Source organism: Mercenaria mercenaria, chromosome 1 (assembly GCF_021730395.1).
Source record: "Mercenaria mercenaria strain notata chromosome 1, MADL_Memer_1, whole genome shotgun sequence".
In the NCBI taxonomy this organism is placed as follows: Eukaryota; Metazoa; Mollusca; class Bivalvia; order Venerida; family Veneridae; genus Mercenaria; species Mercenaria mercenaria.
In genome coordinates, this window is record NC_069361.1 from 13672793 (window position 1) to 13693088 (window position 20296).

The following is a 20296-nucleotide window of genomic DNA, read 5'->3' on the forward strand; positions in this document are numbered from 1 at the left end:
ACTTAACTAGGGTCTACTGAACAAGGTCTCACTTTGGCCTGCTGAGCAAGCTTTAGGCAGTTGCAACTTAACTAGGGTCTAATGAACAAGGTCTCACTGAGGCCTGCTGAGCAAGCTTAAGGCAGTTGCAACTTAACTAGGGTCTACTCACTGAGGCCTGCTGAGCAAGCTTTAGGCGGTTGCAACTTAACTAGGGTCTACTGAACAAGGTCTCACTGTGGCCTGCTGAGCAAGCTTAAGGCAGTTGCAACTTAACTAGGGTCTACTGAACAAGGTCTCTCTGAGGCCTGCTGAGCAAGCTTTAGGCAGTTGCAACTTAACTAGGGTCTACTGAACAAGGTCTCACTGAGGCCTGCTGAGCAAGCTTAAGGCAGTTGCAACTTAACTAGGGTCTACTGAACAAGGTCTCACTGAGGCCTGCTGAGCAAGCTTTAGGCAGTTGCAACTTAACTAGGGACTTCTGAACAAGGTCTCACTGAGGCCTGCTGAGCAAGCTTTAGGCAGTTTCAACTTAACTAGGGTCTACTGAACAAGGTCTCACTGAGGCCTGCTGAGCAAGCTTAAGGCAGTTGCAACTTAACTAGGGTCTTCTGAACAAGGTCTCACTGAGGCCTGCTGAGCAAGCTTTAGGCAGTTGCAACTTAACTAGTGTCTAATGAACAAGGTCTCACTGAGGCCTGCTGAGCAAGCTTTAGGCAGTTGCAACTTAACGAGGGTCTAATGAACAAGGTCTCACTGAGGCCTGCTTTGCAAGCTTTAGGCAGTTTCAACTTTACTAGGGTCTATTGAACAAGGTCTCACTGAGGCCTGCTTTGCAAGCTTTAGGCAGTTTCAACTTTACTAGGGTCTATTGAACAAGGTCTCACTGCGGCCTGCTTTGCAAGCTTTAGGCAGTTTCAACTTTACTAGGGTCTTCTGAACAAGGTCTCACTGGGGCCTGCTGAGCAAGCTTTAGGCGGTTGCAACTTAACTAGGGTCTACTGAACAAGGTCTCACTGAGGCCTGCTGAGCAAGCTTAAGGCAGTTGCAACTTAACTAGGGTCTACTGAACAAGGTCTCTCTGAGGCCTGCTGAGCAAGCTTTAGGCAGTTGCAACTTAACTAGGGTCTACTGAACAAGGTCTCACTGAGGCCTGCTGAGCAAGCTTAAGGCAGTTGCAACTTAACTAGGGTCTACTGAACAAGGTCTCACTGGGGCCTGCTGAGCAAGCTTTAGGCAGTTGCAACTTAACTAGAGTCTACTGAACAAGGTCTCACTGAGGCCTGCTTAGCAAGCTTTAGGCAGTTGCAACTTAACTAGGGACTTCTGAACAAGGTCTCACTGAGGCCTGCTGAGCAAGCTTTAGGCAGTTTCAACTTAACTAGGGTCTACTGAACAAGGTCTCACTGAGGCCTGCTGAGCAAGCTTAAGGCAGTTGCAACTTAACTAGGGTCTTCTGAACAAGGTCTCACTGAGGCCTGCTGAGCAAGCTTTAGGCAGTTGCAACTTAACTAGTGTCTAATGAACAAGGTCTCACTGAGGCCTGCTGAGCAAGCTTTAGGCAGTTGCAACTTAACTAGGGTCTAATGAACAAGGTCTCACTGAGGCCTGCTTTGCAAGCTTTAGGCAGTTTCAACTTTACTAGGGTCTACTGAACAAGGTCTCACTGAGGCCTGCTTTGCAAGCTTTAGGCAGTTTCAACTTTACTAGGGTCTTCTGAACAAGGTCTCACTGGGGCCTGCTGAGCAAGCTTTAGGCAGTTGCAACTTAACTAGTGTCTAATGAACAAGGTCTCACTGGGGCCTGCTGAGCAAGCTTTAGGCAGTTGCAACTTAACTAGTGTCTAATGAACAAGGTCTCACTGGGGCCTGCTGAGCAAGCTTTAGGCAGCTGCAACTTAATGAGGGTCTATTGAACAAGGTCTCACTGCGGCCTGCTTTGCAAGCTTTAGGCAGTTTCAACTTTACTAGGGTCTATTGAACAAGGTCTCACTGAGGCCTGCTTTGCAAGCTTTAGGCAGTTTCAACTTTACTAGGGTCTATTGAACAAGGTCTCACTGCGGCCTGCTTTGCAAGCTTTAGGCAGTTTCAACTTTACTAGGGTCTTCTGAACAAGGTCTCACTGCGGCCTGCTTTGCAAGCTTTAGGCAGTTTCAACTTTACTAGGGTCTTCTGAACAAGGTCTCACTGGGGCCTGCTGAGCAAGCTTAAGGCAGTTGCAACTTAACTAGGGTCTTCTGAACAAGGTCTCACTGGGGCCTGCTGAGCAAGCTTTAGGCAGCTGCAACTTAACTAGGGTCTTCTGAACAATGTCTCACTGGGGCCTGCTGAGCAAGCTTTAGGCAGCTGCAACTTAACTAGTGTCTAATGAACAAGGTCTCACTGGGGCCTGCTGAGCAAGCTTTAGGCAGCTGCAACTTAACTAGGGTCTACTGAACAAGGTCTCACTGGGGCCTGCTGAGCAAGCTTTAGGCAGCTGCAACTTAACTAGGGTCTACTGAACAAGGTCTCACTGGGGCCTGCTGAGCAAGCTTTAGGCAGCTGCAACTTAACTAGGGTCTTCTGAACAAGGTCTCACTGAGGCCTGCTGAGCAAGCTTTAGGCAGCTGCAACTTTACTAGGGTCTTCTGAACAAGGTCTCACTGAGGCCTGCTGAGCAAGCTTTAGGCAGCTGCAATTTAACTAGGGTCTTCTGAACAAGGTCTCACTGGGGCCTGCTGAGCAAGCTTTAGGTAGTTGCAACTTAACTAGGGTCTTCTGAACAAGGTCTCACTGGGGCCTGCTGAGCAAGCTTTAGGCAGTTGCAACTTAACTAGGGTCTACTGAACAAGGTCTCACTGGGGCCTGCTGAGCAAGCTTTAGGCAGTTGCAACTTAACTAGGGTCTTCTGAACAAGGTCTCACTGAGGCCTGCTGAGCAAGCTTTAGGCAGTTGCACCTTAACTAGGGTCTACTGAACAAGGTCTCACTGAGGCCTGCTGAGCAAGCTTTAGGCTGTTACAGCTTAACTAGGGTCTACTGAACAAGGTCTCACTGAGGCCAGCTGAGCAAGCTTTAAGCTGTTACAGCTTAACTAGGGCCTACTGAACAAGCTCTAAATGAAGCAGCCTGCTGAGCAAGCTTTAAGCAGTAAAAGCTTTAAAAGGGCCTACAGAGCAAGCTCTCACTAAAGTCAGCTGAGAAAGTTTTAAGTAGTAACAGCTTCACTTGAACCTACTGATCAAACCATTACTGAGGCCTGCTGAGCAAGCTTGAAGTAGTAACAACTGAACTAAGGCCTACTGAACAAGCTCTCATTGGGGCCTACTGATCAAGCTCTCACTGAGATCTGCTGAGCAAGTTCTCACTGAAACCTGCCAAAGCTTGTAGTAATAGCTGCAATCGGGCCTCCTGAGCACGCTCTAACCATGGCCTTCTGAGCAAATTTTTAGCGGTAAACACTTAACTGGAGCCTACAGATCAAGCTCTCACTGAGGCCTACTGAAGCTCGTAGTAACAGCTGCAAGCCGTACTATATTTAACCTAATAAATACATAATCTATAAACAAATAAATAGTTGTCATTTACAGTATGAGAATCATCTGGCATTGGGGTGTGAGATAGGGTTTGCCAGCATGGGTAGAATCCCCAAAAATGCCAGTGTGCAAGAATACATCACATCAAACATAAAAACCAGTCCCTTTACCTTTAAATACAGAAAGCAGTGAATTTTGTTTTGATTAATACCAACAAGGATTATAATTACCAGCAAGTGTATAAATACCAGTAAATACCAGTAAAAGCACCACTACATGGCAACATCTCTGCTCTTATATAGCAGCCTTGTGGTAAAAATCATAGAAAACTTAACACACCTGATATAAAGCTACCTGATTTAAAAATAGTGCTGTATAAGCAATTCCAAACTTTGTTGGTACTATAGTGATGCCTCTTTTCTTCCAACGATTTTCACTGAAATAAATACAACAAAACACATAGTAACAGAACAAAGGTAAGTTGGCAACAATAATGTCATAATGCTTTAACAATATAATGTTTCAGCTAAAATTTCCAAGTTTCTAACAAAATTTCAATAACCAAACTTCAAAATTCAAAACAGTTTAAAAATGTGCTCAAATGACAGATCTGATCTTGTCTGGAGAAACGTTTAAAAGAAGAATATAGAATAGAATATCAACAAGAACAGTGTTATTACTTAATGGGGAGTTAATAAACATATTAAAAACAACTTGGCAAATGACAGGGAATTAACATGTTGAAAAACAACTTGGCCATTGACAAAGATTAAAACACACATTGAGCTTGGCCATAGACAAGAAGTTAATAAATATTGGTCATTAAGGAGGCGTTAATAAATATGTTGAAAAACAACTTGGCCATTGAGGAGGAGTTAAATGATATTTAGAAAAACATCTTTGCCATAAAGAGGGAGTTGATAATGAGCTTGCTATGTGCAGTAAATGCAAAGCACTCATCAACTGACAGATGAACAGACCAAAAATACAATGGTTATAAACCCTCATGATCAAACTGCCTAGAAAAAAATTGCAGTCACAATAACACAATTGGGGTTATACGGCATAAATCAACTTTCCAAGCCAACACAGGCAGTGCGCTCAAATATTCAAAAATGATTACCAAGAAGGCTGGGTTTTTTTGATGCAGTAATTGGAGTTGGTAGTGGGTGGGAGTGTATGTATGACAGGTTCTTACAATATAGGTTAGCATGAGAAATGCAAAAATAAGTATTTGGAGGTGGGTGGATGATACATGTGAAGAAGAGTGTAAAGATGTGATGAGAGTGGAAATAGAGATACTAAGAACCATATGAGATAAAGTTGTTCTGAGAAATGTTACATTAAATAGTTCTGGAAGGTGGGGAGTAGAGCAGAACTTTGGGGTGATGAGGGACATTAAAAAGTGTTAGAAGGGAAGCAAAAGGGGAATGAGGCAGAAGGCTTGCAATGACATCTAAGAAATAGTATATTTCTGAGAAAAATAAGTTAGTATGACAGTGTACATTTTTTGTTTCATTATTTTTTTGGTCTGGTTGAAGGGGAGTGTCTTAGAAGCTGATGGGAGGGGTGTATGAGTGATCCTAAAAAAACATGACACATGCTGGAAACCATAGGAGATATTGAATTAAGTAAATGTAAGAAATATCTTATTATAAAATGTAAGTGAAACTGATAAGTATGCCATAAAACTTCTGCTAATATTTTAACAAAATCTGAACCCAATGACCTTGACCATTGAAATACCTGGCTCTAAACCAAAAGATGACAGCCTCTTACAAAGACCATTCCTTATGTGAGGTTTGATGATTTGTTTGTTTGTTTTGGGTTTAACGCCGTTTTTCAACAGTATTTCAGTCATGTAACGGCGGGCAGTTAACCTAACCAGTGTTCCTGGGTTCTGTACCAGTACAAACTTGTTCTCCGCAAGTAACTGCCAACTTCCCCACATGAATTATCAGAGGTGGAGGACTAATGATTTCAGACACAATGTCGTTTATCAAATAGTCACGGAGAACATACGCCCCGCCCGAGGATCGAACTCGCGACCCCTCGATCCGTAGACCAACGCTCTTACCTACTGAGCTAAGCGGGCGGGCTTTGAGGTTTGATGAATATTGGGGCAGTAGTTCAGCTGAAACAGTGAGATTAGAAAGCTTGCTGTAAGATTTTTACCAGCAATATTATCTGAGCTTTGAGGTACCCAACTCTAACTTTTAAATGTCTACCCCTTAACAAGTCAAAAAGGGCATAAAAATTTCAAAATAGTAAAACAGAGATATGGGACCTGTGCATTGCTCGTCAAATCATCACAGTGAAAAAAGTGTGTGAAGTTCTAATCCATTAACACAAGTGGTTACTGAGATACAAGCATACATACAAACATTTAACCAAATATTGCTAAGTCAAACAAGAGCTGTCGGAGGACAGCAACGCTCGACTATTCAACAGCCTTGTCGACTGAATGAATATGAAAGTCGAAAAAGGGGCATAATTTAAAAAAAGCAAAATAGGGTTATGGAACCTGCATAGTGCTTATCAGCTCATAACAGTGGACAAGTGTGTGAAGTCAATCCATTCCCATTAGAGGGTACTGAGATACCAGCTTACATATAAGAATTTAACCCAAAACTCCTAAGTTTAAAAAGGTGCAAAATTTTGTAAAATCAAAGTTGAGTTATTGACCCTTTGCACTGCATGTCATATCATGACAGTGAACAAGTGTGTGAAGTTTCAATCCTTTCCCATTAGTGGATACTGAGATACCAGCTTACATACAAAACCTTAACCAAAAAATTCTAAGTCGAAAAAGGGGCATAATTTTGTAAAAAAGCAAAATAGAGTTATGGAACCTGCTTTGTGCATGTCAGATCATGACAGTGAACAAGTGTGTGAAGTTTCAATCCATTCCAATCAGTGAGTACTGAGATACCAGCTTACATACAAAACCTTAACCAAAAAATTCTAAGTCGAAAAAGGGGCATAATTTTGTAAAAAAGCAAAATAGAGTTATGGACCTGTGCAATGTAAGTCAGTTTATCACAGTGAATAAGTGTGTGAAGTTTCAATCCATTCCCACGAGTGGTTACTGAGATACCAGCTTACATACAAAACCTTTAACCAAAAATTTCTAAATCAAAAAAGGGGCATAATTTTGTAAAAAAGCAAAATAGAGTTATGGGACCTGTGCAATGTAAGTCAGTTTATCACAGTGAATAAGTGTGTGAAGTTTCAATCCATTCCCACACGTGGTTGCTGAGATACCAGCTTACAGACAAAACTTAACCAAATCGGGAAGCGACGCAGACGCCGACGCATGGGCGAGTGCAATAGCTCTACTATTCTATGAATAGTTGAGCTAAAAAAGGGCATAATTTGTACAAATACAAAAAACTGATATGGAACACACATAAAGCAGTAAGATTATCACAGTGAATAAGAGTGTGAAATTTCAATCAATTCCTACAAGCTTACATACAGAAGTTAATCAAAAAGGGATGCCGGCCCCAACTCCAGAAATGGCTGACTGCATATAGTTCTCCCTATTCTTCGAATAAACAATCTAAAACATATCTAGTATTTCCTAGATTCTATCAAAACAATGATAAACAAACCTGTTGAAAATATCCACTTCCTTTTTACGTCTGAAATAATCACTCTGGTTCAAGCACTCATCCCAACACCTCTGTACAGTACAATGTTCTAATAGCTGACCATAGTGAGTTCTGTCCCCTTCCTGGTATAGATTTAACTCCCTTACCTGAAAAATTGAAGGTAACTGTAAAATTCTTGTCACACAAAATAATGAGGAAATCAGGCTTTTTAACAAAAATGTAGATTAAACATAACAATAAAATTTTTATTTATTTTTCCTCTGTTTTATGTCAGCTGACACAGTTCATAGCCTATGGTTCAGCTGTCATGCTGGAGAACCTCAGATGCCTCTCCGGGAGATATCTCTGATAGGGAAGGCACCTGGATACAAACTATAGTCTTTTACAAGCTAGTCTCACAGCTTCCTCACATAATTATATTATTTTCTCACCTTGACTGGTGAAACACCCAAGGTATATGCCACATCAGTGATACACTGTTCCACAACCATCATTCCCTGTGGTCCTCCAAACCCTCGGAAGGCTGTATTAGATGATATATTGGTTCTACATACATGACCCGTGGTACTTAGGTTTGGAATCTTGTAGGCATTGTCCGAGTGAAACATGGCACGATGCATTACCTACAATTATATAGCAATAAATTAGGTTATGAATTGAAAATCATTAAATACAAGATATGAAAACTGATCCAGTGACATTTCAACAAAATAAACTTTTATGGAAAAATTGCACCTTAAACAGATCATGAGCCATTCTGATATTAGAGTTTATATGCTGAAAACCCTGGTAGAGCTCTCAAAATTGTACTCTTATGGTTGTTAGAGGAAACCAACGGCGATTCTGCTATTAATTCACTCTCTTGCTTTCTATCCTTCCATAGGATCTTCTAATAGATTTAAACAATAAATATGGTTCTTCTCTTACTTTGAAAATATATATTTCTCTTTCTGTTAATTTTTTTTCTGCATTTTTAAGTGACCCTTTCAGTTTTGTACGAAAATTATGTATGGAATCAAATACTTGAACATTTGTGAGAAATGCATATACTTAAAATGCAATTTTCAAGTTTAAATATTCACAAAAATCATTTATGAGAATTTCTAGTGACTTTTTACTGAATTTTTACTAAATATTTAAATGTGAGAAAACCAGAAAATCTTCTATCCCTTAACAATATTCCTCCTTTGTTTAACTCAGTGTAATGATAACAAGTGTCGTTTGTGTAAATTATATATCAAAAACAAGAGCTGTCAGTGGACAGCATGCTCGACTATTCTCAGTGCTTGATAGTATAATATAAGCAATGAGTAAAACTTTAACATTACAATATATTCTAAGTCGAAAAGGGGCCATAATTCAGTCAAAATGCTTGATAGAGTTGCCTCCTCCTTTTTACAGACTGGGGTCATGATGGTAAACAAGTATGCAAAATATGAAAGCAATATCTCAATAGACGTTGAAAATATTTGGGGTGTTATGCAAACTTTAACATTTATTCTAAGTCGAAAAGGGGCCATAATTCAGTCAAAATGCTTGATAGAGTTGCCTCCTCCTTTTTGATTGGGGTCATGATGGTAAACAAGTACGCAAAATATGAAAGCAATATCTCAATGGACTTTGAAAATATTTGGGGTGGTACGCAAACTTTAACATTTATTCTAAGTCTAAAAGGGGCCATAATTCAGTCAAAATGCTTGGTAGAGTTGCCTCCTCCTTTTTACCGACTGGGGTCATGATGGTAAACAAGTATGCAAAATATGAAAGCAATATCTCAATAGACGTTGAAAATATTTGGGGTGGTACACAAACTTTAACATTTATTCTAAGTCGAAAAGTGGCCATAATTCAGTCAAAATGCTTAATAGAGTTGCCTCCTCCTTTTTACAGACTGGGGTCATGATGGTAAACAAGTAGGCAAAATATGAAAGCAATATCTCAATGGACTTTGAAAATATTTGGGGTGGTACGCAAACTTTAACATTTATTCTAAGTCGAAAAAAGGGGCCATAATTCAGTCAAAATGCTTGACAGAGTTGCCTCCTCCTTTTTACAGACTGGGGTCATGATGGTTAACAAGTATGCAAAATATGAAAGCAATATCTCAATGGACTTTGAAAATATTTGGGGTGGTAGGCAAACTTTAACATTTATTCTAAGTCGAAAAGGGGCCATAATTCAGTCAAAATGCTTGATAGAGTTGCCTCCTCCTTTTTACAGACTGGGGTTATGATGGTAAACAAGTAGGCAAAATATGAAAGCAATATCTCAATGGACTTTGAAAATATTTGGGGTGGTAAGCAAACTAACATTTGTGTGACGCTCACGCTCACGCCGACGCCGGGGCGAGTAGGATAGCTCCCATATTCTTCGAATAGTCGAGCTAATAAAAAAAAATCCAATGAAACCTTGTTGTTTAAATAACTGACAAGTGTGATCATCATTTAGCATTTTTTATGTATTGTATACATTGATCCCATATACTTACAGCCAAAGACATACCCTGAGAAATTCCAGCAATACTGTATATAACAATATTAGTATTACTATATCAGATCTACATTGCACCCTTTTCATGATAAACTCATTCAAATGTACTTTACACACAAAGGCAGCCACCCAGGCTACCACAATCATCATCTATTAGTACACAGAGAGAGTGACAGTAAGCCCCCAGAACAGACAGAGAAATCTTTTAAATATAGGCATGTCTCTTAACTTAGCCTAGCTCTTTGCCAAAAGACAGCCTTGTTCTTTGACGTGCCCAGTGCATAGCATCTGTACACAAGAAACCCTCTTTCCTGGGAAACACCAGTACTGGCCTCTCAGCAAGGTGGGAGACACTCAAAAGTATCTAAGAAATTTCAAGTGTCTGAACTGGGATATATCAGTCTCACAAACTTTCAGCCTACAATAGATATTCCAGCATTATTTCATATATGGATCTCAAATACTTACAGCCAAACACAGATCCTGAGATATTTTAGCATTATTGTATGATATCAATCTCAAAAACTTACAGCCCAAGACAGATCCTGGGACATTCCAGCATTATTGTATATATTGATCTCCAGAGCAGTTATTTTTCCTCCATCCATAAATCCTATCTGTAAAGAGAGATGATACATTAAACTGTTACTGTTCCATTTAGTGTTTAGTCAACACAAGGACTTTGATGAAAGGATTTGAAGCTCTGTAGTATATATTCCATATAAAGTAATACTAGACTCACTGCAAATGCCAGAGGTTAGGAGACTATGATGTATTGGCCACAATGGCACTCACAAGATGAAACTGTAAAACTCAACATTTATCATCATACACTTTAATTTAATTATGCTTAAGACATTTCACATTTATTAGGCAATAAATTTTATTTATATTTGTTTTTATGGTACAATCAACTGTATATAAAAAAGAAAGAAAAAATAGTGCCAATTTTAGCTAGAAAGGCGACCAATGGCTCTGCATTATTCAAAATATTTGCTTTTGTTTTTTACCATAACTGTTATGTTTAGTGTTTCATCATCCTAAAGGTGCAATCAAAACTTTAGTTTTACTTATTTGAATGGCAGCTACCTCAGATATTGGCAAATAAACCTAGTGAGAAAAAAATTTTATTCTGGCATTGTTTGAAGAATTTGAAAACAAGGCGGTGTAAAATATTCATTGGATCAAAACTGATGGAACAGGTGCTCTTAAAGCCTTACCACTGTTACCAGTAAATGACAAAGTTGATATTTTTTAAGTAAGCATATTACATTTTATCCTTTCATCTAAGTCCTTGCTTGAACAAACGAAAAGGAGTGAGGCAAACTTCAAGATTATTAGTTTAAACCATTTAAAACTCAGTCATGTTTCTCACACCCAGTCATATTAACAACTAACAGAGTGTTAAAGTTTCTATATTCCTAGGTGATATTCGCTAACCACGATGCTTGTTGTAAATGAATGAATGAATGAATGGAAAGCGACTAGTAAAATATTTTGAAATCACTAAGAAATATCTGCAAACTGAGTTTTCAAAACTTTTTAAACACCCCTCAAGATGTAAACAACCAATGGACGAACCTAGGTTGACTCAAACTACCAAGTCTCTCCAACAAATTTCAATGTGGCCATAGATTTTGAGTGAAAAAATCAGGCAGACTCAGTGAGTTGAGCAAGTGAGGTCAAAGAGGCCCAACAAGTCTGAGTGCATAAATTCTGATAGGCCCATAGAGTCTGAGTAAACAAAGTCTAATGGACCCTTAAAGTCTGAGTTAATGAAGTCTGATGGATCTGATCACCCACTGAGTTGAAGCAAATGAAGTTTGCCTGTAGATATTTCTGTTTCAAAACATCTTATACTAAGCTGTACATATTAAGCATTCCCCTTTAAATGTCTTATGCTTAATAATATTATAGCATGCTGATGAACTCTGACAAAGTAAATCTTGTATTTCCTTTCATCTTTAAGATACCAGTAAATACAGACAATACATGACTTAAGACACATTTTACTACTGTCTTACTGGTACTCTCGCTCAGGAAACAAATCAAGGTCAGCATGTGAGAGTCACATGATGTGACCCTAGACAAGGTTACAACAGCTGACATTTTACAAAAGTTGACCATTAATGTCTCACAGTGAATTCACAACAGGCAATGTAAAACAACACTATCATACAACATAGACCAATGACCAGTGCCACAGTATAAACCTGTCTACTATGACTATAGTTACCTTGTTATGGCACATGTCTAAAGATAATAAATAGGAATATGAATGATTCATGGCAGATATAAAGCTTTCATTCTCATTTTTAAACTTCCACAAAAAATCAGATATGTTCCAACATGAAATATGAGATGTCCCTTTGAAAATTAGGATTAAAACTAGAGATTTTTTTAACAAGAGCTGTCAGAGGACAACAGTGCTTGACAAAATCCTTGTCACTAAAAAAGTTTAAAAACTGAAAAGATAGACATAAGCAACTACAGAAGGTGCGATAATTTGTGCAAAAGCACATGTCCCCCTATATCATTCACCTGAGTACCAAAAATAAAGTTCACTGAGACTCAACCTAAGTACTACACATTCACACATAAATTCACATGTGTAATTGTACAAGAGTTACATTGCATATAAATGTTACATGGAAATTATAGCTAACTAAATAGCACATAATCCAGCAATCAATTGTCTGACCTATCCGGTACCCTTTCACAAGGTTACACATGAAAATTATTTTACAAGTATAAATATTTTACGTAATTTGAAACTTTGAAACTTTGAAACTTGAGAATTTTCTAAAATGCCTATTTCAACACACAAAGCATCTTCAATGGCGTTGTACACTCATGCATTAAAAACAGTAAAAACAATTCATCAGTATTAACACAAAGTCTTGATTTGCTTCAATGTAATTGCTGTAGTATGAATTTTAGAACAATGAATAATTTAATTCAGGAGAGTGTAAACAATGGAATATAGCATTTTTTGATAATTCAAGCACACATTACTTTCTGATCTGGCCCATAATCGAACTAAAAGAGATATCCTTGGTATACAAGTTCTGTGCCAGTATGATTAGGATTGGTTAAGAAAAGAAGTTGTTGGGAGTGTAAACATGAAAACAGCATTTCTGATAAATCAAAGGCATATAACTCTGGACCTTTCCAATCTGGTCCATTTTTAATCTTACACAAGATCTTACAGATAGACAAATTCTGCGTAAATATGAATAGGACTGATGAAAAAATGATGATGTTTAAGTGTTAAAATAGTGAAATAAGAGATGTAGGATGCACAAACTATCAAAAATTACCTTTAAGCGGCAGTAACTCCCAAAAATCATTCAACCCGAAAAAGTCTATGGTATGCAAAACTAGCATTGATTGAAATACCATCAGTAGTTTCAAAGAAGTACATTTTGTAGTCCTAACAAAGTTTTATGACAGACAGACAACAAGACAGACAGCACAAATCCATGAGATGAGATGGAAAATATATATCAATGGTCTCAATACTGTTTAAATGGGGTATCATTCTCTCCAATTTCCCTCATCTTTATGTTGACTTTCAAACAAAATTAAAGCAAAGGAAAAGTGCACAACTAACTTGATGTAAGACAACAGCTGCTTGTAAAAGACATAATCCCCTGTTATAGACTTTCAACTGTATAAAACTGGGTATGAATATTTAGTCTCAAGACTTGTGTGACCTTAACCTTATCTCTATGACATTATAAAGAATAGAGGTCTTCTACTGGACACAGACATGCTTATGAAATTTGCCAGTCATAGGCCTAAGCTTTCTACAGTTATGGCATGGAAATTATCTTATATCTCAAGGTCACTTTGACTTGAACTTTGACATTCTGACTCCAAATCAATACTAACGTACAACAGGCAATCACCCTATGACCTGATAACATTTTCAGTTACCAGATCACTATGACCATGACCTTTGAACAGCTGAATTTAACAACAAAAGAGCAACCAAAGGACCAACCAAAGGACCAAGAGTTCTCCAGTTACTGGATATACAAATGGAGCACACACCAACAGTAGGAGGGGGGGGGGGGGGTAGTGGAGAATAAAAATAAATCATCTATCAAATTGAATGCAGATTTTAATGGTTATACAAATATTGTAACTGTTTTACCTTGTATTTTGCATAGAATGGATGCCTAGTCCCTGTCATCAACATATCCTCATCACGATCCAACATCACACGTACTGGCCGCCCCAACCTAAATATGGTTGTTTTTAATATAAAAGATAGTTCTTTTAGTTGCCTTTTTTTAAAATAAACTATTCATGGCATAAAGTCTGTCGAAGTTATTTTCAATCTAACATTAAGATATGAAAAAACTAGTAGTGAAAAAAAAATCTTCCTTAAACAAATGGGTATCTATGATGCTCGTTAAAGAGAATCACAGAACAGGAAACTCATTATTTTGTTTAAATCAAACACAATGCTTGATTGTGATATTCATGTAATATCATAGCTAAGACAGTTGTACATTATAAAGATAACAACACTGTAATTCCAACAACCATATAATTATATGTACTCTAATGAAAAATTTAGCTTTATATACTATTTCAGAAATATTATAGAGCAAAAGTCATGTTTACTTATTAGCTGCTATGGCAACAGGCGTTGAGATCTTTACAGATCTTGTTTCCTTGCCACCAAAACCACCGCCAATCCTCTTTACCCTAACAACTATCCTGTTGGCAGGAACATTCAATGCCTCTGCTGTCACATGCTGTACAAACATAAGAATAGTTTTACTTGTTTTTAACTGTATATTTAAATAACCTTGTCTGCAAAATGCATACATAAAAAATAAAAATATACAATTAGCTAAGGAATTGTCTAAAATTGTATATATAAATATGTAGTTGGCAAAGACCTTATGCTCATTAAATGCACTCTGTAGTGGCAGTGTTACATAGAAATTTTAAAATGACTCCAGTTTTATACCTTACCTCAGAGACACTTGAAATTCCCTGAGTTTCAGTTTGGTTTTTGTGTGCATACACTTAATTGATCAAGTTTCAGTTTATTTTGTACAGAGAAACTGGAAATTCCTTGCGGTTTGTGTGGAAACACTGGATTTATCAGAGTTTCAATTGGGTTTTGTGTAGAGACAACAGAATGATTAGATTTTCAGTTGAAATTTGTGTGAAGAGAACAAAATTACCTTATTTTCAGTTGGAATTTGTGTGGAGAAAATAGAATTACCTAATTTTCAGTTGGAATTTGTGTGGAGACAATAGAATTACCTAATTTTCAGTTGGAATTTGTGTGGACACAATAGAATTACCTGACTTTCAGTTGGATTTTGTGTAGAGATAAACATCTCCATTTCCCCATCTTCTCCTTTTGGAATGGCAATTACTGCTTGAGTTTCCAAATAGAAATGTTCCTGACCTCCAACGTGACATTCACCTTCAATCACATGGTCAGCCTGCTGGAGTGCAGCTTCCACATCACCACAGCTGATTTTTTGTGGTGATCCAAAGAATGATCCTGCCTCAATCGCTTCCTGCAATAAACATAATTAGGCACTGCTAATCATTCTCAATCTTCCTTTTCTGCGGAAAAAGGCCCTCTATAGAATATACTATAAAACCTACCACTGGTTGTAGATGCAGATCAGAATATCTGTTTTGAGGGTATGGTTTTGGCAGTAGTAAGTCTCTAATTAGTAACTTCCTAAACAATTTATCGGGAGCTGGATATTTACATCTAAACCTACAACCAGTGAAGAATATTTTTCTTGTATACCATATTTTCTCCTTTAGCATACTAAATTTCTGAAATGGACTGGTCCATCACTCAATTTCAGCAATACCATTTATTATTCGAAGGGGTGTTTACTGAAAATTTACTGACGGAATAGCAAACAGTGCAGACAAGGCTGATCTTGGTCTGCACTGGTTGCAAACTTAAGGCAGAATCACTTGCCGCCAGAAGGTTTAAAGTAAAAAAATTATAAAATATATAAAATAAAGCAAAATACTATCTTTTTAGCACTTATTCTTTAAGTAACATATTTAAACAAAACATGGTAAATTAACATTCATAAACAGAAATGGTGCCACAGTATTTCAAAGATGCACAACAACAAAGTTTCAGTTTAGTTCCATCACTTATTGCTTAACATTTTTTTTCCATAAAATAACTTTTGAACTGTAAAAATGGGGTGTCAGAAAGATTTTGCTGGCATCGTCACAATCACTGAACAAGAGCTGTCACTAATGGTGACATATGCCCCAGCAGCACCTTGACCTTTGACCTGGTGACCCCAAAGTCAGTAGGGGTGGTGTAATCAATAAGTACTATCAGCATGTGAAGTTTGAAGGTCCTGAATGAAGTGGTTTGCATGTAAAGTGCCTTCATGCAAAAGGTTAACGTTGGCCCCTGTGACCTTGACCTTTGACCTGGTGATCCCAAAGTCAGTAGGGTTGGTGTACTCATAAAGTACTATCAGCATGTAAAGTTTGAAGGTCCTGGGTGAAGTGGTTCGCAAGAAAAGTGCCTTCATGCAAAAAGTTACATTGGCCCCTGTGACCTTGACCTTTGACCTGGTGACCCCAAATTCAGTAGGGGTGGTGTACTCAATAAGTACTATCAGCATGTGAAGTTTGAAGGTCCTGGGTGCAGTGGTTCGCGAGTAAAGTGCCTTCATGCAAAAAGTTAACGTTGGCCCCTGTGACCTTGACCTTTGACCTGGTGACCCCAAAGTCAGTAGGGGTGGTGTACTCAATAAGTACTATCAGCAGGTGAAGTTTGAAGGTCCTGGGTGCAGTGGTTCGAGAGTAAAGTGCCTTCATGCAAAAAGTTAACGTTGGCCCCTGTGACCCTGACCTTTGACCTGGTGACCCCAAAGTCAGTAGGGATGGTGAACTCAATAAGTACTATCAGCATGTGAAGTTTGAAGGTCCTGGGTGCAGTGGTTCGCGAGTAAAGTGCCTTCATGCAAAAAGTTAATGTTGTGACTAATGAACGAACGAATTAACTAACAAACGAACGGACGGACAGTTGAAAACTAATATGCCTCCCTTCGGGGGCATAAAAAAGCCAGTCCAGTGTACAAGAAGTGATTTTCAAGTATTCATTCACGATAGGTTCTATTTTACCTTTATTGTAATGATGGGCTTCAGTTCCTCATATTCTACTTTTACACATTTAGCAGCCCGCTGAGCTTGTATTTGAGTTTCTGCAACTATTCCACCAATAATCTGTCCTTCACATAATACCTAAAGAATTAATAAAAATACATAGAAACTTGTTTACTGTGGAATAATTTAAATTTATAGGCAAGAAATTTTGTGGTTTGTGTCAAAACTGTTATTTCATGGGGATATGAATTTATGGATTTCAATATTTGAACATAAAATGCGAGAGAATTTTTAATGTTTGAGTTTTATTGGGATTGAATTTGGTGGATTTACAGAACCACAAAATTCTAAGAAATTAGTCCCCCAGGAATATTACGATTTTGCAGTATTTTGATTAATTACCTCCCATTAATACATTAATTGTACAGCAAAATCTAAGTATATTCTCTCATATTACTGGTAGCCAATTTAACATTTGACAGATATATTTGTACTAAGGTCATGTAACTGTACAAAATGCATTTACCAAGAATATTTAACATTTAACTTTCTTAATACACAAGACTGCCCCATTTTTATTCCCAGATTTGCCACTGATGTCCAAAATATCAACATCTAGCAAACAAATGAAACTCTTTAATGACATTTAAAGCTTTTTAGACAAAAAAAGATAACAGTATTTTACCTGAGTTGTAGCAAATATTTCTTCATCATCTGGTAATGCCGCTCCCCATGTATTCTTGCCTGGTACATCCACATGGCTGATGTAGTCCACTACTCCAGGCATTGACAATGCTTCTGATGCATCAACTGACTTGATGTTTGCATATGCTTTCTTGCTCATCACAAATCCCATGTACAGCTCATCTGGTTAAATATTTAAAGAGTTAAAAAAAAGTCTGGTTGAAAAATAAACACATAGAATAAACATGCAAATGCATACATTTTGTTCTCACATGGAACAAAGAGTGCTTACATGACTAAGATTGTCAGAATATCTACATAAAGACACTAGGAAAAGCATGCAATTCATGAAACAAGGGTTTATGTCAGACAGCAAGCCTTCTATCAGTTACAGCAAGAGAAGTTCATGCCAAAAACATGTTCTGTGCAGTTATTGGGCCATAATGATGGCTACAACATAAATCTGATGAATGAAGAACCATAACTCTGCTGAAATTCACAAATTCGAACATACGACAATATTTACAACTAGGCTTGGCAAAGATCACATTTGTGAAGTTTGGTGTAATTCCATCTAGAGGTATCTGAGCAGTTGCCCAAACAAAGTAACATACAACAAATCAAGGGCCATAACTCAATGGAAAATCACTGAACCACAACAGGCTGGTAATGCGGCTTGGTACTGATAACTTCTGTAAGGTTTAGTGGAATTCTGCCCTTAAATTAAAGAGAAGTGGCCAAAACATAATAAAATTTGATGAATCAAAGGCCATAACTGTGCTGAAAATTACCAAACCAGAAAATGCTGACAACATGCACAATGCAGCCTGGTACAGATCACTCCTGTGAGGTTTGCTGGAAATTCTCCCAATAAAAGAGCTGTCAGTGGACAGTGTGCTCGACTATTCTCAGTGCTTGATAGTATAATATAAGCTATGAGTAAAACTTTAACATTACAATAAGCATATTCTAAGTCGAAAAGGGGCCATAATTCAGTCAAGATGCTTGACAGAGTTGCCTCCTCCTTTTTACAGACTGGGGTCATGATGGTAAACAAGTATGCAAAATATCAAAGCAATATCTCAATGGACTTTGAAAATATTTGGGGTGGTACACAAACTTTAACATTTGTGTGACGCTCACGATAACGCTCACGCTAACGCCAATGCCGGGGCAAGAAGGACAGCTCCCCTATTCTTCGAATAGTCGAGCTAATAAAAATCATCAGACCAAGACCCAAGATCAGACCAGACCAGACCAATAGCACTTAATCAATTTGTCTCTCCAAATCAAGACATAATAACTGAATTTCTGGCTAAAATACAATCAAAATACTGAAAAACAAGAGGGCCAAGATGGCCCTAGGTCGCTCACCTAAGAAACACACCATAACAGTGTAAAACATGTTTGACCTAGTGATTTCATGGAAACAAATATTCTGACCAATTTTCATTAAGACTGGTTCAAAAAATTGGTTTCTTGCGATAAAACAAGCATTTTCTTAGATATGACCAAGTTTTTGACCCTAGATGACCCATGTTCAAACTCGACCTAGATTTTATCAAGGCAATCATTCTGACCAAAATTCATGAAGATCAATTGAAAAATACAACCTCTATCACATACACAAGTTTTTTCTTTGATTTGACCAAGTGACCTAGTTTTTGACCTCAGATGACCCATATTCAAATTCGACCTAGATTTCATTAAGGCAATCATCCTGACCAAATTTCATAAAAATCAATTGAAAAAAACAGTCTCTATCGCATACACAAGATTTTTCTTTAATTTGACCTAGTGACCTAGTTTTTGAACTCAGATAACCCATATTAAAACTCGACCTAGATTTCATCAAGGCAATCACTCTGACCAAATTTCATGAAGATCAATTAAAAAATACATCCTCTATTGCATACACAATGTTTTTCTTCGATTTGACCTAGTGACCTAGTTTTTGACCCCAGATGACCCATTTTCGAACTCGGCCTAGATTTTATCAAGGTAATCATTCTGGCTAAATTTCATGAAGATCAGTTGAAAAATACAGCCTCTATTGCATACACAAGGTTTTTCTTTGATTTGACCTAGTGACCTAGTTTTTGACCCCAGATGACCCATTTTCGAACTTGGTCTAAATTTCATCAAGGTAATCATTCTGACAAAAAATTCATGAAGATCAATTGAAAAATACAGCCTCTATCGCATACACAAGGTTTTTCCTTGATTTGACCTAGTGACCTAGTTTTTGACCCCAGATGACCCATTTTCGAACTCGGCCTAGATTTCATCAAGGTAATCATTCTGACCAAAATTCATGACGATCAATTGAAAAATACCACCTCTATCGCATACACAAGGTTTTTCTTTGATTTGACCTAGTGACATAGTTTTTGACCCGAGATGACCCATTTTCGAACTTGGTCTAAATTTCATCAAGGCAATCATTCTGACCAAAATTCATGAAAATTAATTGAAAAATACAGCCTGTATCGCATACACAAGCTAAATGTTGACAGACAGACGACAGACGACGGACGATGGACGCCGGACATCGAGCGATCAGAAAAACTCACCTGAGCATTGCTCAAGTGAGCTAACAAGAGCTGTCAGTGGACAGTGTGCTCGACTATTCTCAGTGCTTGATAGTATAATATAAGCTGTGAGTAAAACTTTAACATTACAATAAGCATATTCTAAGTGGAAAAGGGGCCATAATTCAGTCAAATTGCTTGATAGAGTTGCCTCCTCCTTTTTACAGACTGGGGTCATGATGGTAAACAAGTATGCAAAATATCAAAGCAATATCTCAATGGACTTTGAAAATATTTGGGGTGGTACACAAACTTTAACATTTGTGTGATGCTCACGCTCACGCCGACACCGGG

The 20296-nt window shown here is 37.9% G+C and overlaps 1 protein-coding gene across 2 annotated transcripts in view; it reads right to left on the reverse strand.

Moving 5' to 3' along the window:
* The window catches only part of LOC123544928 (xanthine dehydrogenase/oxidase-like), a 102429-nt gene that overhangs the window by 15862 nt on the left and 66271 nt on the right, over positions 1 to 20296 (reverse strand). The window contains exons 17-25 of one of the 2 annotated variants that reach the window (XM_053540232.1): positions 17413 to 17594; positions 16746 to 16865; positions 14927 to 15148; positions 14232 to 14365; positions 13756 to 13843; positions 10127 to 10213; positions 7538 to 7729; positions 7107 to 7252; positions 3847 to 3928 (exon numbers count right to left, since the gene is read on the reverse strand). In XM_053540232.1, the coding sequence (XP_053396207.1) occupies positions 3847 to 3928; positions 7107 to 7252; positions 7538 to 7729; positions 10127 to 10213; positions 13756 to 13843; positions 14232 to 14365; positions 14927 to 15148; positions 16746 to 16865; positions 17413 to 17594 (1253 nt within the window). Of the gene's footprint in view, positions 1 to 3831; positions 3929 to 7106; positions 7253 to 7537; positions 7730 to 10126; positions 10214 to 13755; positions 13844 to 14231; positions 14366 to 14926; positions 15149 to 16745; positions 16866 to 17412; positions 17595 to 20296 lie in introns of both variants that reach the window. The other variant, XM_053540225.1, reaches the window with a different exon arrangement.